Raw genomic sequence first — 18,309 nt, 5'->3', positions numbered from 1 at the left:
ATAGAAAGTGTAAAAAAAGCATAGTTGTAATATCCTGTCCAAGCTTAGGTTAGTGGACGAGGTGAAGCGATGTCTTTTCATATATTTATTTTAAAAAATAAAATCCTATTTAAACTAACAAAAAGATTATCGAGTTAATCTCAAGCCGGATTATATTTTATATCTGATAATCCAACTTCATATAATAAAAAAAAAACCTATAGAATAAGGAAATGTTTCACTTGTCACATGGTCACACTGATTTTGGACAGGAATCGTTCAGACATGTAACATGTAGCAATTTTTAATGATATCTTGTCATGTAATAGAGTCATATTTGATTACTTTATTAGTAATTGTTGATTAGTTTGGCATAGTGGACCAAGCAAACGTGTCTTTGGAACTAGTGCTTGATTTCTAGTCAAAATAACTTTCAGAATATATATCCAGCCAACAAACCATCATTCAAACTTGAGCATTTGACCCTCTTTTTCTCTCTTTTTTCATGGCTTTCTTCTGTTGAACTAATCACAAATGGGAATTTCAAATCATGAACGAAAGAAAATCAAGCAAGTTTCATTATCAATTGCTTGAGCCAGGTAATATTAGAGCAATTCCCTACAAGAACATGGTAATTTGACCTTATACATTGACCTCAAGTAGTTTACAGTGTCTTTTGTGTCGTGCACTTATTCTGTGCAAACTCAGGTATACAATTTCAATGACTTGAAGGCCTCGTTGTGACAGAGAATTTAAGGGGGGAAAAATGGTTGAGAAGCAGTCAATAAAGGGGGCAAGTACAATGTTGAGAAGCAGTCAACGAAGCCGGCAGGTGCAAATCAAAGTTCTCTACTGATATGCATCCTGGTACCATGTCAAGATTCAAGAATCCAGACTGCATTACAATACAATCCCCTGCATCTCTACAACTGAATGTGTTAAGAATGGGATTAGAGTTTCAAATGTTGTCTCCTTGCAATCAAGAATGGCCACTCTTCAGTATGATTGACACGTGGATCCTTATAGTTTATAGATCAAACAACAGCGTGTCTGAGTTATTAGCGCGCTTCCGCTGACTTCCCAAATGGAAGATACTTGGAAAGATGATGAATATGTACTCTGCAAAACTAAAAATGTTTACCGCCTTCCATGCGCCCAGTGCCGGTTGTGGTTCCCTGGTCGCATGGGTTGGTTTTTCTGAACATGTCCCTGCTTAGGGAGATCATGCAGCTCCATTACCTGTATTGTTCTTTGCCTCTTGGCTGTGGAGAGAAAAAAATGAAGAAAGAAATTACAGTTGTTAGAAATAATCAGCAACTTCAAATTTGCGCAGAAACTTGTATAAGAGCAGACTTAATTTCAAAAAACACTTGGAACCAGTTTCATATATCACCAGATTTCATATCTTAACTTTAGTTTGGATTACATTATATTCAATCTGGATTACATTGTGTTCAATCTAAACAAATCACTATTACTGGTAATGTGCTGATTTGAAATTAGAAACACATTTTTTTGATGCAATGACACTAACCTTTCTCGGCTTGTTGGTACCGCTCCTGGAGTTTCCTTTTTGTGGCTTCAAGTTTCATCTGGACAGCAACATCATCTGAACTCTTAAGTTTCTAGATGAATAATAGAGGGTGTCAGATAAAAACTGCAGCTGTAGATTTAAAACTGATACAATTTCTTTTTTCTTTTTTACTTACATCTTGCTGACCAGTTGGGGGCTTTCTCTGGCTGGTAACCTTATCTGTTTTTCGAATTAACACAGTTTCCTGATTCATCTTCTGCTCAACATTTTGCTTTAGAGGTCTCCCAGGCCCAGAATTGGCATTTGAAGGCTTACTTGCCTTGACAACATCTTCTTGCTTCCTCATCTGTTGACTCTCTTTGTCCTTAGAAGGCATATTTGCTGCCTTAGGAGTCTGCTGTTTCTGTTTTGAAATATTTTGATTCTCTGCTGAAGGTCTCCTTCTACTTACATGGTTCTTGATGAATTCCCCATTGTTTCGAGGATCTGAAACAACATTCCCCATTCATAATCATGAATCTAAGAAGTGGGGAATTCAAATAAAGAACTGAATACCAAAAGCTATCAAAAAGAATAATAAAAGATGGCAAATTCAACTCACTTCCATCATCATCCATTCCATCAAAGAACTTCATACAATGCAGCACACGGACACACAAGTAGTACAAAAAGTTAGTCCCCATGTAGAATACCCTGAATACAAACTAAACATAAATCAAAAGAAAAGGAAACATACTTGTGAGAGCTCCATTGAAGTAGGTTGAGTGGCAAAGAAAGCTCCTTCATCCAAAGGAGGAGAAGGAAGCCCTTCTTCTTCATCAACAACAGAAGGATTTACAGAATCAGGAGTACCTTCATTACCTAAAAGTCCAAGCATAAAATCAGATGCCACAGAGAGTTTTCAAACCGAGTTGGAAAGAACGCTAAAAGCATTCTGCCAATGACAAAATACTTGCGAGCAAGTTTCTACCTCGTATAACATTTGCAGCACTGTACCACTCGTCTACCAAAACTTTCCAGTCTCTGCAACAGATGAAAGAGAATTTAAATGTTAAATAATCGAAAATAAACAAATAAATTCACTGGAGCATTCTAGTATTACAAACTAAACAATGTGGATAATTGAAGTCCAATGTCATCATTAACTGCACTTGTACACCCATATGTCTCCAGCAACAAGTAAACTAATTTTCTAATATATATATATGCTCACACCAAAGTTGAAATAGGTTGAGAAGCAAGCCACTGCCTGCATATTCTTATTGTGCACATGGCTTATTCATACATATATGAAAGAAGAAGAAACAAAAGGGCAGGCAAACTCATCCAGAAAATAAACAGATGGAGTATCTTAGGCAGAACTAGTATCTCAAAAAAAAAAAAAAAGTCCCAATAAATGCCATGCTTGAATGGATGCCAAACCTCTACCAACAAATGTGAAAAAAACACATATTTATAGTCATGGAAACTATAGATATTCAATACTCAGAGAGTGGCAATAACTCAGAAGTTCATTCTTGGTTTAGCAAAACAGGAGAACAACTAGCAGAAAGGATAAAGTCACCTCACAAACCAAGTTGAACATGATGTAGTCCTATGATATGGTCGAATTGCTAATTATTTAGCACACAACAACAAACTACTACTTCATCAAGGCATAAAGAAACTGTTGTACAGCACAGGAAACAAGCACATACTCTATTAAAGTCCGTGCAAGATGTCGAATCTGCTTTGATCCATGCTTCCGGAGCCCATTGACAGCCTTTCCAATCTCAGTTGCCTGGTGAAAGACAAGCTCCATTAGTACAAAAACTCAAGTAAAGGAAATAAAAAATTAGACTGAGAAAAAAATTTGTAATGCCAAAAAATATTAATCCAACTCAAACACTAAAAGAAAGAGTGTATCCAACCTTTAGAGTATCCACAGTCAAAGCCATTAATCTAAGCTTCCTCAATGATTCAAGCAACACAGAATCAGACTGTCATAAGAACAATCATAGCACAGACAATCAGAAATCAGAAAACTCGAAAACTCAAAAAACAAGTTTCAATATTCTCCAACCAAAAAACAACAATTCTCAAAAATCTTCACACACCCCATTTTAAAGGATCCATAAAACCACATAATTCAACAATCCAATCATCCAAATAAGCTAAAACAACTAAAATGCTGTTAAGAAAAAATAAATTACCTCATCTTGGCTGTTATAAAGAATGTCTTTGATCCTCAAAACCTCATCAACAGTCTGAGACACCTCCTCAATCTCATCAGTTAAAGCTTCAGCTTCTCCAAAACTAAAATTACTAACCAACTGATCATTCACATTCACTTCTCCATTATCAAATTCATTATCCCTATTACTACTATTCACCTTGCTCTCTTTACTCCCACCTCCCTCGTACTCAAACCCGCCATCATCAATATCTATATCAACTTCTTCTTCATCATCATCACTACCAGAATTATCACCATCCCTTCTTTTGCTACAGCAACCTCTATCATCCCTCTCATCTTCATCATGACCCGGAACCGCCAGCTCTACCTGGTTACAACCCGAACACTTTATCAATCTACAAGAAAACAAACGTTCTGCAATCCGATCTCTACGCAATTTAAACTCTTTTGGACAATCAGATGCTGCAACCAAGATTGCATGATCAATGATACCAAAAATATCAGAACTTGCTGTCCTAAAATAATCCCTCCAGTAATCAAGTGACACAGATTTCATTGTAACCTGATGACCCGGCTCAAGAACCCGAATATATCACTCTTTATTCAAATTTGGCAATTCCCAGAAACAGAATTAACATTCATGAGACTTTCATAACCAAAAAAAGACTCTTTTTTTATTATTATTATTTAGAGAAACCCAGAAATGAAAAACCAAACTTTTTCCAAATCTGATCAAATACAAGACAAAAACCAAAGATTGAAAATTGATTATTTCTATATGTTACGAAAATAAGTTTATTGTTCTTCTTTCTGGTTTCTGTTTTATCTTGGTCACATTAAAGATAGGGTATTGAGGACTAGTTGAAGATGATGATCGAAAGAGAATCAAAGCATCTGACAAAAACTAACGTGGGGTTTTGTTTGATATTGGATTGTTGCAAGGAGAGAAGAAAACTTTCCTTGGGAAAAAAATATTTGTCCTGGAAAATTATAGGTAAGACTGAACAAAAAAAAAGGCAGAAATCTAGTAAGAGGAAAAAAAAAAAAGCGAGAAAATAATTTGGAGTTTTTGTTTCTCTCCCTCTTTGTTCTGTTTGGTTTCCTTCCACACAAAATCAGGTGCTGTGCGGTAAAAAGGCAGAGAGAGAGAGAGAGAGAGAGAGAGAGAGAGAGAGTTTGTGCTGTCAACAAAACAAACACACTTTCATTGAAACTGTTGTTTAATGTTTTATTTATTTTTATGCTTGCTAAGGATTTTTCATTTTCTTCTTTCTTCTTTCTAGCTCATTTTATTTACACGAAAATAAGATTAGATAGATAATATAAAATGATTATTAAGAAAAAATAGAGAATGATTTTGATTGTATATAGTATGCTTTATAGTTTAATTACATTTTTTTTCTTTATTAAATTTACTTATATTTTCATTGTATGTGTGGATCAAGAGTAGATAGTTGTTGTTTTTTACAATTTTTTTTAAAAAATTAGAATATTTTAATTAACAATAAATTTTATTTTGTTTTTTATAAAATAGCTTTTAATATTTGACTTGAACTATATATTTTCATTTAAAATATTTTTCAATAATATAGTGATGAAAGAGAAGATAATTATAAGATAATCGTAATAATTATGATGATGAGATAAAAATATAGTTGAAATAATTAAATAATATTATAAATAAATTACTACTCGTAAAATATTATATAAAAATTTATAAATTAAAAATATTTCTTAATAAATCAATTAAGTTTGAAAATTAATTATAAAATATTTTTTATATAAAAGATATTTTTCAAAACAAACATAAAAAATATAAAAAATATTTTTTTTATAAAATATTTTGCGTAAAATAAACATACCTCAAAAATTATCATTTCCTTCAGTTGGTTTGCACTGTCATAAAAAATTATCTTCTCGGCATAGTTTAAATATGCTATTTTTATTATAATTAAAATAAATTATTTGTTGATCATTTAATTTCAATAACCTATAAAATTAAACCATTAAGATATATAATCCAATGGACTAGATAAATTGTAAATTGATTAAGAACTGATCCATAATTTAAGGTTTTTACTAAATCTGAACTTACATAGAATGTTACTTGATTTTTTTATTATATTAAATTTTAATAATACCATTGACTTGAATAATTTTTTTATACTTGTAAAAAATCTGTTCAAAATTTGTTGATTTAGATGATCTCTAGCTTGGATGCTAAATCTTAGGAAATTTTTTTAGTATTATCATTAAATCAAAAAATATAATTTTTTAAATTTTTTTAAAATAAATTTTTCTATTAATGTATCTCTTATTTATCTTAGCCAACACAATATTTTTTGCTGGAAATATGATTTTTATTAAAAAAAAATATGATTATTAAAACAAGTTTTAAAAAACATATCACAAAAGTATAACTATATTTTGTGTGATTGAAAGCTTAAAAAATTACCAATGTAATATACTCATGTTTCAAATCTATCATTTTAATAATAAATAACCAATTTCAATCAATTTTTTTATAAATAATTTTTTATATATTATTATTTTCAGATCAAATATATAATAATTAAAAAATATTAAAATTCAAATTAAAATTAGAGGAAAATCCGCAACAAAACCATTAAAGCCAAAAGAAAAGAACATGCAAGGGCTTTGTTAATTTTTTCTAAATTATATAAAAAAAAAACATTTTTTTTGGGATTTTCCTTTTTCATGATCTGTATTTGTTTATTTGTAGATGGCTGTCTTAGATTGGCTATTATTGTGGGCGGTTTTAGGACACAGTTTGTTGAGTTTCCTAACTCGGTTCCTCGCTGAGTCGCCGCTACCTTTCGGTTTGAAAAACGTGTCAAAAGCAGTTTTCGTCATTGGTTTTATAATACGGAGTCATTTACCTGAAATTTAAAAACTCGGCGAGTCGTTTTTGTGTTAGAGTAACGGCTCTGTCATGCTTTTGTACCCAAGGTGTGATTGGGTTCTTGACGCGTCATCAATTTGAATTTCTTTTGGTAGGTAAAGGTGTGTTGGTGCGTAGGCGGTAAATTTTGGTAGGATGGCTGCTGGGGAAACGAGTAAGATATGTCACCGGACTGTGAGATTAGATTTTATGGCTGCTGAGTATTCATGAGCTGTTGTTCACCTTCAACTTGGATTGGTTGGTTTTTAGGTGGACACGGACTTGTGCAAGACATAAATTAAATTTTGATTGTTGCTTAAATTAGAAGTTTCAAGCCAATTTCATTTTCTTTTATTTATTTTATCTGTACTTTTGATAATTGTTAATGCCACAAGGTACATCTTGGCCAACTATCAAGTAAAAAATAAATAAATTATAATATAATTTTATATTAACTAAGAATTCTAATTAATTTTTAAATATTTTATATAAGTGATTAGTTTTACTAAAAAAAAGATTTGAGAATCATCTTAAAACATCCCACATTAAGTAAAATAATTCATATTTGTTTTTAACAATAAAAGATTCGTGTTTATGGTAAAAAAATTACGAAAATCAAAAGCAATAATTTGAGATCTGAATTGGACAAGCAGACCTAATTGAAAACCTAATTAATAGGCATGAGCCTGTTTAAAATTAAATTAATCAAGGTGGGTTCAAAAGTTATCATTTGCATTTAATAGGATATATTGATAAATTCTAAATTCACTTGTAACATAAAAAAAAAAATATCTCAAAAACAAGAATATAAAAATAATTTTACACAGACACACACATCAACATGAACATAGAAAACTCGAATTCAAATCATACATGAACATGACTAATATTTAGAATTTAAAAAGTAATATTAGGGTTTTATAGATAATTATATTTATTATTTTAAAAATAATGTTATGCTCATATGTAACCCCACTTGTTAAAGGCGGTTGACTGTATAGATGAATAATAGATTGCACCATCGGATTTTTTAAATATTTAACCCTTATCTTTCTTTTTAATTTATGCATTATTTTTCTTTTTTTAATCTTAAAAGTTATTTTTTCTAACCAAGAAAAAATATTTTTTATTTTAAAAAATACACCATGCAAATAAATTCTATTTAAAGCAAATATAAAAGAAAAGAAATTTAATGATACATTATAATAATCTCTTTGAAACACTAATAAAAAAAATATAAACAAAACAATTAACAGATCAACAAGAGGGTATTAGTTCAAATTTAAATAAAATATTAATGAATCAATAAACTTAGAAAGAGTTATCAATGCTATTTAAAAGTTAAAATAAAAGGCCAATCTTTCTTCTAAAAGCCAAAGATATGCGATTATACAAATATTTAACCATTGTTTTTTAAAACTTAAATGTAAATACACCATGAAATATAATTTATTTATATCAAATTTAAAGATAAATTATAATAATCTCTTAGCACTGTAAAAATAGAAAAATATAACTACTATTTAAATTTAAAGGTGAATAGAAAAATTTAATAAAAGAGAGAGAGAGAGGGTGTTAATTGAAATTTAAATAAAAAATAAATACAAAGTAAAAACAAATACATAAAAATTAGGGAAGGTACGAATTAAGATTTTGTTAAAAAAAATCAAAATAAAAAAAAGGCTGGGCATTGATAGGCTAACAATACACGCGTGGCCTTAAGAAAATGACCCAAGGTCACGCCGTGTCACCTGCTCCTTCTCTCTTTTTAAATCGGGCGATAGGTGACTTACTGCAATGTTTTCCAGGCCCTTCAGGTGAGTGAAAAATCAAGTCGAAAGTTTTTCAAATTAAAAAACATAATTTTTAAGTTGTTTCACCTTAAAATACAATAAAAGCTTCTATAAATCAACTCTTAATCTTGAAATACCCCGAAATCACTTAAAAAAATTAATTGAATAAAAAAAATCTAAATAAATCCTGATCTATCTTTTGAGGCATATTCATAGAAAAAAAAAACCATTATCAAATTTTTCTAGTTAAATTGAATTTGTTGATATTAAAATCGATTATTTTTGTTATCAGAATGTGATAACTTGATAACTTTCTCTCTTTTTTATTTTTTTTGGGACTTTTTATATCCTTTTTAAAGAGAGAAAATGACTAAAAAATAAATAAAATAAAATTTTAAATCAAAATAAAAATTCTAAAAACTTTGAGATTGACCGTGTATTTTCTATGTGTTTTATATTAAAGTCTTCTGTTTTTTGATTTTATATTTATACTATAATTTAAAATTTTAGCTCAATGAATCGAGCCACGAAAGGATTAAATAAAAAAAATCCAAGAATAAAATTAAAAACCTCAATTCTTTTAATTATATTGATAATTTATTCTAAACATAATTTTCAATTTTTTTTTCTTAAAAGTTTGAGCTAGAAAACTCAAAATTAAAAGAAAAAAATCTTTTTTCCTTTCCTTTCCTTTCTTCATTCTGTTACTTCTCCCAAACTTTTAGAACCCTATCTTTTTTCTTTCTTATTTCTCGTAGTTATTTTTTTCTCCATGTTTCCTCAATAATAAAAACCATCACTTAAAAAAAACCATTCCATTTATTTTCTTTTATTTTAGTGGTCAAAATGTCGTCCAGTCAAATTTTATTCATGGAGAAGCAATTCATTCCAAATTTTATTTATGAGCTTTGTCTCATCCATCCAATTGTTCTTTGAAATTCAAGCATGTTTGTGAAGAGATGGTAAGAATGCTTACAATAGGAAAGTTCCCATCTCCTGCCTTGAAACTTGGAAATTAAGCACAAGAGATGAACATGCAAAATCAGCAATTGAATCAATGCTTACCAAACCCCACATTGCTTAGGAGTAATTGGAAACGCCCCATGTTTTTAAAATTTTAACTGTTTTTGTTTAAAATAATTTTTTTATATTATTTTAATATGCTGATGTTAAAAATAATTTTTAAAAATAAAAAAAAATAATTTTAATATATTTCTATATAAAAAACACTTTAAACTGCTATTACTATCATAATCTCAAACAAACTTCTAATTAATAGCCAATAAAGTTCCAATCTAGAGCAATCAAATACCGATGAGTGGAAAGTTTGATTTTGTAAATTTGTATAAATTAGATTGACATGTAGTTTAGTGTTTGTGTTGTATTATGTATGTTAATAAATTTATTATTTTATTTTATTTTGTTTTAAATTTGAAATTAATAAAAAATATAAACTGGATTTAAAATGAAAAAATAATTAACTGTAGAAGTCTGGTGATTTGTTTTTAATAAAAATAAAAATTAGAGGACTGCAGCGTTTCAAAAGTGATAAAAAAACCACGTGCTTTAGCAACTTTAAACACGTGTTTTGTTACGCGCACGATCCTATCCAGCCCTGAGAAAAGTCAGAGATTTCTGCTTAGCGGAGGTACCAAACAAGGCTGGATAACATTAAAGCCGCGTCACTTTGTTAGGAAAATGAAATATGAAAATAACTGGAACCTAATTTTTTTCCTTTTTGGGGACCAAAGTGTATGTTTTGACAAACTCCTATGGTTCTAAACAAAATTTTACCTCTCAAATCATATTAATTTAATAGGGAAAGAATCTAGCTGCAAAAAACACACTTAAACTATATATATATATAGCCAATTTTAATTTTATTGTTAAACAATTTTTTATATCAATCTTAATCTTCATTTAATAAGAATTTATAATCAAGGACTTATGTCTAATTTAAGGTTTTTTTTATCCATATTTTCATCAAATTGTACTTTTATTCTATAACAAATCGACGTCTATTTATATAGAATCTAATATTTTTTTTAAATAACTCTAATATAAGTCATAATTGAAAAATCATAATATTTTAGGAATAAATTTGATAAAAAAATATTTTGAATGGAAAAACTAATACTCCCTAATAATTTAGAGGTATGTTTGATTTTTTTTTTCCAAATAGTTTGATGATGCAATGGTTATAATCTTCTAATTAGAGGCATCACTGATCATGAATATTAACTCCTAATCCTATTTATTAACTATTGTCATAAAAAAATCTACCATCATTAGACTAATTACTGATATTATTAACTTTCCATAAAGTATCTCAAAGTCACTGAAAGCTTATATGATCGTTAACTTCAGGGTCTGTGGGATTAGTCAAGGCATACACAAGCTAACCCGGACACCCTGCACATTAATAAAAAAAATATTCCACAAAGTAATGCTATACATTCACAATTTTGTACATGGACAAAACTAGAATTTTAAAAGAAAAGGTGCCAATATGAAAAAAAATTTATTATAAACTTGAAAATAAAGTAACAAATGAAAGGATATATATATATATATATATATATATATATATATATATATATATATATATATATATATATATATATAGAAATGATATATAATTTTTGGGGCTGAAAAAAACCTATTTATAAAAAACAATTCTTAATTTTAAAAAGAAACGAAAGGCTGTAGAGATGATATATAATTTTTGGGTTTGCAAAGAAACAAATCTCTATTTTAAGGGTGTAATTTAAAAACTTTAAAAAATCTTAAGACTAAATTGCAAACTTTCTCAAAGTTGGGGTGCCATGACACCCTTGATCCTCTACCTAGTTCCCACCTTCACATCTACCTACTTACGCTCCTTAATCCTCCAGGAGCATGCATGAAGATTTTGAAAGAATGCTGTCTCATCAAATATGATGTGTGACTTTCAGGCATGCTTGTTAATTTTTTAGCACCGCTAATTAATTTGATCTTTGAAAACAAAAAATTGACCTTCTTGTCTTTTGTAATACCAATAAATTATTATATAACGAGATTAATATTGACAATTTCTTTTTTTTTTTGTTTGGATACTGACTATTGATTGTTTTAATTTAAAAGTAACAAATGTTACCCAATTTAAATTCTACGAGTTAAATCATAATTGTAAAAAGACATCCATCATTAGATCAGCAACTTAATTATTTTTATTAAAAAAATATTGTTTTATTTTTCCTTAAAATCCCTTAATGCAAAAAGACCTGGATCATTAATTTAATTTTATGTAAAGTATTGTTTTATGGTTAATTCTGTTAATAATATTATCTATAAAATTTATATTTCATTATATTATTTGATTTTTTTTTATTTTTTTCTCACTATGATCCTATCGGTATATATCATAAAAATATTCCTATCAAAATTTACCGACGATGAAAAATTCGGTCCATAAATGTCACCATAGCATACCAACATTTAAATTTCGTTGGTGTTTTTTTTTTGTACATGCTAATTTTCTAGCATTGATTAATTTAATGTTTTTGATAAGATAAATCATATTATTAAAAACTCGATTGGATCATTTAAATCTTATTAGATTAATATTATTTCGGTTCAATTTAAAAGCTAACTTGAATAAAATTTCAAATCATAAACTCCAAGATCAACGAGCCTACCGAAACCAAACAACATAATATTAGATATTCACCCCCAAATAGTAAGCCCCACGCGATAGAACAAGTCAGATGAATGAAATCATCAGCTAGCAATTACACTTTTTGAAGAAAAATGGAATTCAAAAACCACCTACGATTTTGGATTGTTATGAAGCAGGGATGTACTATATATGTAAATGCTATTAATTCTTGATTTCTCACTGAACATGCATGCTTCTCGTCTTAGATGTAGTGAAACAGGATCATTTACCATATTTTCCTTCCTAGTATACAATTTTCTGTTGGCGTGGGTTGTGAAAGCGTAGGCAGGAGGCTGATCTCGGAGCAAAGTGGCCTTTCGGGCACTGAAAGGTCAATGGAAGAAATTTAGTGATTTTGACGGGCGGTATGCTTCTTACATGAGCAACATTCAAGTCTTGAAAACGTTTTTTTCCACGAATTCTTTGATTTTAAGATATATGATTTATCTTTAATCAGATCTGAAAGATAAATTTAATCATGACCAGTTCAAAAAGATTTTTTTAAAAAAGAGAAAAAAATCCACCAACAATTTCTTCATAAAAACTGTCATGTTAATTGATTTTTGATAAAATGTGGGTTATATGAATGATGGATAATTAATATTTCATATATTTATATGAAAATTTTGTATGAAAAATCGGTTTGTACAGTATTCCTTAAAAAATATTCCTTGAAAAAAAGTCAATGAAGGCAAAAGCCAGGAGCTTGGGCTTGATCATGCGTTGAAAAAGCTCACCATGCAAGTTATCAATTCTTCACCACCAGTTATTTTAAGCAAGATCTAAAATAGTCGATGGTCAACTACTGCATCAACACTAAAAAATCCAATTAAAATCCCAGTTGTTGAACAACTTGGAGTTCCATCCAGAGTCAAATCCGGCAATGTTCTATATGATTTGCATAATTATAGATGAATATCAAGGTGGCTTGTCTAACAACCTGCATCTCATTAAGCAAGAACCAAGAAGGACAAAAAACAGTGGATTCCAGGAAAGACCGCCGACATACTAAAATATACAAGTCATTAATTATATTATGGACTCATTGAACGAATTCATTCATCAAGAAATTAATAACATCATCCATGATGCTATGTATATTCTTGCTCTCATCATGGTCGTTGGATTATCCCTTCAATTTCTGCAGCAAATCTCGTAGATATGCTGTCATTTTGGGCAGATAACTAGTTAGAGATGGTGGAAATCGTGATGCAATTATGAAGAAAAACGTGGAATTAATGAGCAGTCAAGGAAGATGAAAAAAATCAAAGGAGAAACCAAGCAAAAACTTGGATGAAATGCTTTGCAAAAGTTACATCACAGGTTAAAGGGATTAATATACAAAAAAAGCAGGACACGATATTTATCAATTTTCAATCTAAAGTCAAAGTGGATCGGTGTGGACAAACAAATAAGCTTGGAATACACGGTACGTAGGGATAACATGGTGTCAATAACCATGTAGACACCAAACATGAAGTCTAATGAAAAAAAGTCACGAGCTTGACCTTTTATCATATGTTGGAAGAGGTCATATTGGTTACCAATTTATTCTCGACAAATTATTTTTCACACCAAGATTTCAATAGCCCAGTTGTAATACATATGATTATATTCTGCTGTTAATTCGATTACCTGTCAACTTGTGATTTGACCAAATAATATCATTTTAGAATTTTTTTTTTAAAAAAGGTTGATCAAGGTTAATTACTTGACTTATAATTAACCTAGATCTCGAGTCAGTTCGGATCGAGTCTTGTAACTGTGATAAAACAATCTAAAATTTTTCCTTCCTCCCTTTCTTCGAACCAACACAGTCCAAGGTCAACCTTGTTAAGACTTCCCAGAACTTTAATTAAAACCTCACTCGCTAATTTACTCAGACTTCCAGGTAGAGTCAAAATCCAGCGATGTATTGCAGGCTTATAGCATTAGGATAATGAAGAAGGCGAGTCATGATAAACACTTGACCATTTCTTTTTGAACATATATGAAATAGTTGACCACACTCTTTCTAAACAACCTGATGTTATTAATTACGGTATCATAACTTTAGTTTTGAATTTCCATTTTTATATTTCATGATTTGCAATTCCATGATTTGCATTGTCCATATGTATGTAACATTCATGCTTTTACTCATCAAACCCAAACCCAAGTATATCCCAAACCCAAGAATCCATATATTCTAGGTATTTAAAAAGAATTCTTTTTTCAAAGAATTGATTTTCTCCTCTTCTTTTTCTTCTCACCTGCCGTAACTTTTCTCTCAAATATACCAAGAATTCGATCCTATCTAAACTTAAGCTTTTTAGTTTTAAGAATGATTAAAGAAACAAGTAGCTCTTTCTTTTGTTGCTTTCTATTTGGGATTTAATAGTTGATGGATTAAAAAAGTGTTTTAGAATTTATATTATGTTTAATATATTGATTTGAGATATAGATGATTTAAGAGGTGAAATTAATATTTAAGGTGTTAATTTTGGTTTAAAATGATTTGATTAAGGATTGAAATCTTGGTTTGAGGATAAAAAACTGGTAGATCAAGATATGAAAATATCGATCAACCGGTTGATCTGAACTGGCTGATCGGTTAGCTTGTGGTGGCAATCGACTAGTTGACTAAGTAATGAGGTTCATTCAGTTCTTTTAGATTCAATCAATTCGAGATATGTTCGGGATCAATTGAGTAAGTCAATTTGGTTTTATAATTACGTTTTAGTCTCTAAACTTAGAGTTGCAATCTTTTATGTTATCTGCTTCAAGTCATTTTTGAGTGTTTTCTGTGTTCGTTATAGGTTCTGCTAATGTTCCTACTAGCGATCCTCGGTAGTCTCCAATTCTTCATCTATTTGTTTTTTGCTCTGTTTTCCAAGTGAATAAGATAATTTTTAATATGCATGCAATATATATAATTTATGTATGTTGATTAGATGTTGAGTACAACCGATTATTTTTTGAATATATATGTTGTTATTTTATTTTTCAAGTACTCATTTATTCTTGATATCACATTTATATTCTGTTAAATTAAATTCTATTCGATATGACATTTATTTGCTTTGATAACTATGCGAGTATCTGTTATATCTTAATATCATTATACTTGTCAGAAACTCTATACTAATAAAGAGTAGTTAGTCTATATGCACATAGTAGTCTATACACCTAGTTGGTGAAAGAGAAACCAACTCGTAAAGAATAATCCTTCAATAATTATCAGAGCCACAAACCTCATCTGTTGATATATATCCCACTATCATATGCTAATATGCTTTATATATATATATATATATATATATATATATATATATGTGTGTGTGTGTGTGTGTGTGTGGGCGCGCGCATTTATATTTGTATCGGTTTATACCTTTGTTATATCCATGATGTATATTAAATGTTATTTTCTTACCGAGTTGGTTGAATTGACCTCTTATTATTAATATTATTTTTAGATTTTTAGCTTATGTTAGTAAATTGATTTTGTTAAGAATTCCTAGTACTTTATTTTTTAGCATGCGAGTATCTGTTCTTATTTTCACTTTCACGAGGTTTTATTTTTAGTTTTGTTTTAATATCTTAGAATGCTTATTATTACACTGGTTTAGTTAAAAAATAGGATTTTGATTTTGTAACAAGTATTATAGATTGTTATTTGTTGTTATTGATTTTGAAGAATATTTGATAGTTTACAAAATGTTGTGTGTTTTGTTTAATTTGATTTATGATATGTATATTTCAAAGCTTAACATAAATGGGGTGTTCTTATGGCCGTGATATCCTATATATTAAGAAGGGAAGAGAAGTTCACAGTTTGTTTTAGATGGCCACGACAAGTTTCTAAAAGAAGAAAAAGTGAAATGTATACGGACCCTTTTCTGCTTGCTGGTAACCTATTTGCAGTTTTTTCTTTGCAGCTTCAAATTTATCTTGCATTGCAGCCTCGTCCCTGAATCTATGTTCCTGTAGAACAATTAATACATGCTTAGATGAACATTGCATCTTCATTAAGTTTTGAATGCTGGTATAATCATATTCCTTAATTAACCCGTCGATCGGTCGACGAACTCCCAGGCATTGTGATCTTGTCCTTGTTTCTGAAAACATCAGGCTTATTCTTGATCATTTTGTTCAAACCCTGCCCTTGTGGTCTCATGCTGTCATGTTCATTGTTCGAGTAACTGGCATTTGTGAGTATAGCAAGCTTTGACACAGGTCCTTGTAAACGTTGCTTCTTTCCCTGTTCCAATAAAATAGAAAGAAATCCCTACTTTTACTAACAGAACAAGAAAAAAGAAGGCTCGTTGGAATGGACAAGAAAGACAATGCAAACATTTTGACTTGTTGAAATCCTTCAGGAAGTTTGTTCTTTCTGGTTTCGACTCTCGCTTGACTGCAACATCATCGTCCATATGTCTGTCTTTCTAGTAGAACAAATAAAATGAGTTAAATAGGGACTAAAATCTGTAAACCTCTTAAGATCTTATTAATGAATATAAACTGTAACATTATCAGGTTTCAAGATTAGAATGCTTAGTACTGACGGACTTGGCTGACGTTGGAACATATCCTTGCCTCATCACATGGTACTTGTCTTCCTTGAATGGCATGCTGACCTCCTTGGTAAGTGGCGACCTATTTTTAGCATTGCTAGTATCTGCACCTTTCGGAATCACTGCAACATTAACACTCAATAGAAGCAGGAGGTTCGGTATAGAGGGAGTTCGAAATGACAGCTAAACAAACTATTTGAGGAAAAAGAAAACGACATGATAAATGGTAAAGATTAAAGAGCAATAAATTCAGACTTGTTTATCAGTCTAGTAAGAGGAAATCTGCAGTAATGACTTTTTTGAAGTATTTTATGAAGATTATTGAGAATGGAAATGCCAGCAAACAGACCCCATGTAATTTATACCATGTAAAGCATAACAAATGTTTGATAATGATTATTAGCATGGTCCTTTTCAGTAGAATCATTAGTTTCCATATACATATTTGATATTTATGTCAAGAAAAAAACTGTAAATATTTGTGTAATTATAGGGTCATTCAGTCAAATTGATAATAATGACTTAAATGCTTAATTTGTAATGATTGCGCTGCGAAAGATTCAAACATGTTGTGAAATACAGGAATGAAACATCAAGCGTCTAAAGTGTTAAATGCTTACACATTACAGCAGCTATCAGTAAACCCTAAACAGTTTTTAGGCTAATAGATCCTAAATTTGAATTAGTCTGGGAGAAACAAGTAGGACTAATTAACCTCTTCAAGACAATGACAGACTTAATTCTTAAAACCTCCATGATAACCACCTTTTCTTCGTCAATCTTTTCAACAAAGGCCTCTGCTTCGCTATAGCTATATTTTCTTTCTTGGACAGTCTTCATATCTGTATCATCTCTGATACTGTCACACACAGTCTCCTCACAACCATTTTCTGCCAAATCAACCGCATTTCCATCGAATTACTTTTGACACCTCCATTTTGAGCTTCATCTTTAAAGCTCTCCCGTTTCGCCTTGTCAGGCCGGGTTAGCTCATTGTGATCATGTCTGCAATGCAGAGAAAATAAGGATGAGTAAACTGTTTGCACAATTTCACCCCTTTTGAGTTTGAACCCTTCAGGGTGGCCTTTTGCTGCCACAGTGATGGCATTGTTGATGGCCTCAAACATAGTTCTATTTGCACCCTCAAAAAATTGTCTCCACTCATCTAGCCCCTCAGAATTCAATGTCAGAATCTCAAATTTCCTAGCTTTAACCACTTGTGTTATATATATATCTTTTAGACTTATTAGAGCCTTGGCATTAGTCATTAACCTATTCTTTTACTTGTTATGGTAAGTAACATGTACCAGGTACGCGAAGTTTGTATATGTCTCACATGAGGGAAACCTTGTAGAGGGAAATTCTCTTTTTTGCGTTGCTTTGTTCTTTTCTCAGAAATTTGATCTAACGGACCAGGATAAGAATTTTCTGACAATGCTGTGCCCTAAATTTAGGTCTAATTAACTGATAATATTATTTTTATTATCATTTTTCTATCAGAATATGAAACAAATATACTTGAGATGAATTCCAGATACAAGATTATAGCAAGATTCACATGTTTGATTTTTTTTCTTTTTTTTCAGTTTAAACTGATAGAGAATTCAACTAATAGTGATAAAGAAGCTCTGCAAGGAGAGAAAAGGTCTGAAACCATTACCATACCTTTGATGAT

The 18,309-nt window shown here is 30.2% G+C and overlaps 1 protein-coding gene across 2 annotated transcripts; it reads right to left on the bottom strand.

Moving 5' to 3' along the window:
* Nucleotides 1–530: 530 nt before the first annotated feature.
* LOC133677399 (probable mediator of RNA polymerase II transcription subunit 26b) lies at nt 531–4,887 on the bottom strand. 2 transcript variants are annotated; one of them, XM_062099437.1, is made up of 9 exons: nt 3,706–4,887; nt 3,424–3,492; nt 3,211–3,293; nt 2,484–2,536; nt 2,250–2,374; nt 2,115–2,142; nt 1,689–1,999; nt 1,514–1,571; nt 531–1,241 (listed from the first exon to the last, which is right to left on the bottom strand). In XM_062099437.1, the coding sequence occupies exons 1-9, from the start codon at nt 4,243–4,245 to the stop codon at nt 1,117–1,119; spliced, it is 1,392 nt and encodes a 463-aa protein (XP_061955421.1). In that variant the 5' UTR covers nt 4,246–4,887; the 3' UTR covers nt 531–1,116. The 2 variants fall into 2 exon arrangements, with proteins under 2 accessions (XP_061955421.1, XP_061955420.1); XM_062099436.1 differs by having other exon boundaries at nt 1,514–1,604; nt 3,706–4,885.
* Between the last annotated feature and the right edge of the window lie 13,422 nt (nt 4,888–18,309).

This window comes from Populus nigra, chromosome 17 (genome assembly GCF_951802175.1).
Source record: "Populus nigra chromosome 17, ddPopNigr1.1, whole genome shotgun sequence".
NCBI lineage: Eukaryota > Viridiplantae > Streptophyta > Magnoliopsida > Malpighiales > Salicaceae > Populus > Populus nigra.
Note: the sequence above shows the minus strand (reverse complement) of the source record. Positions and strands in the feature narration are given on the sequence as shown.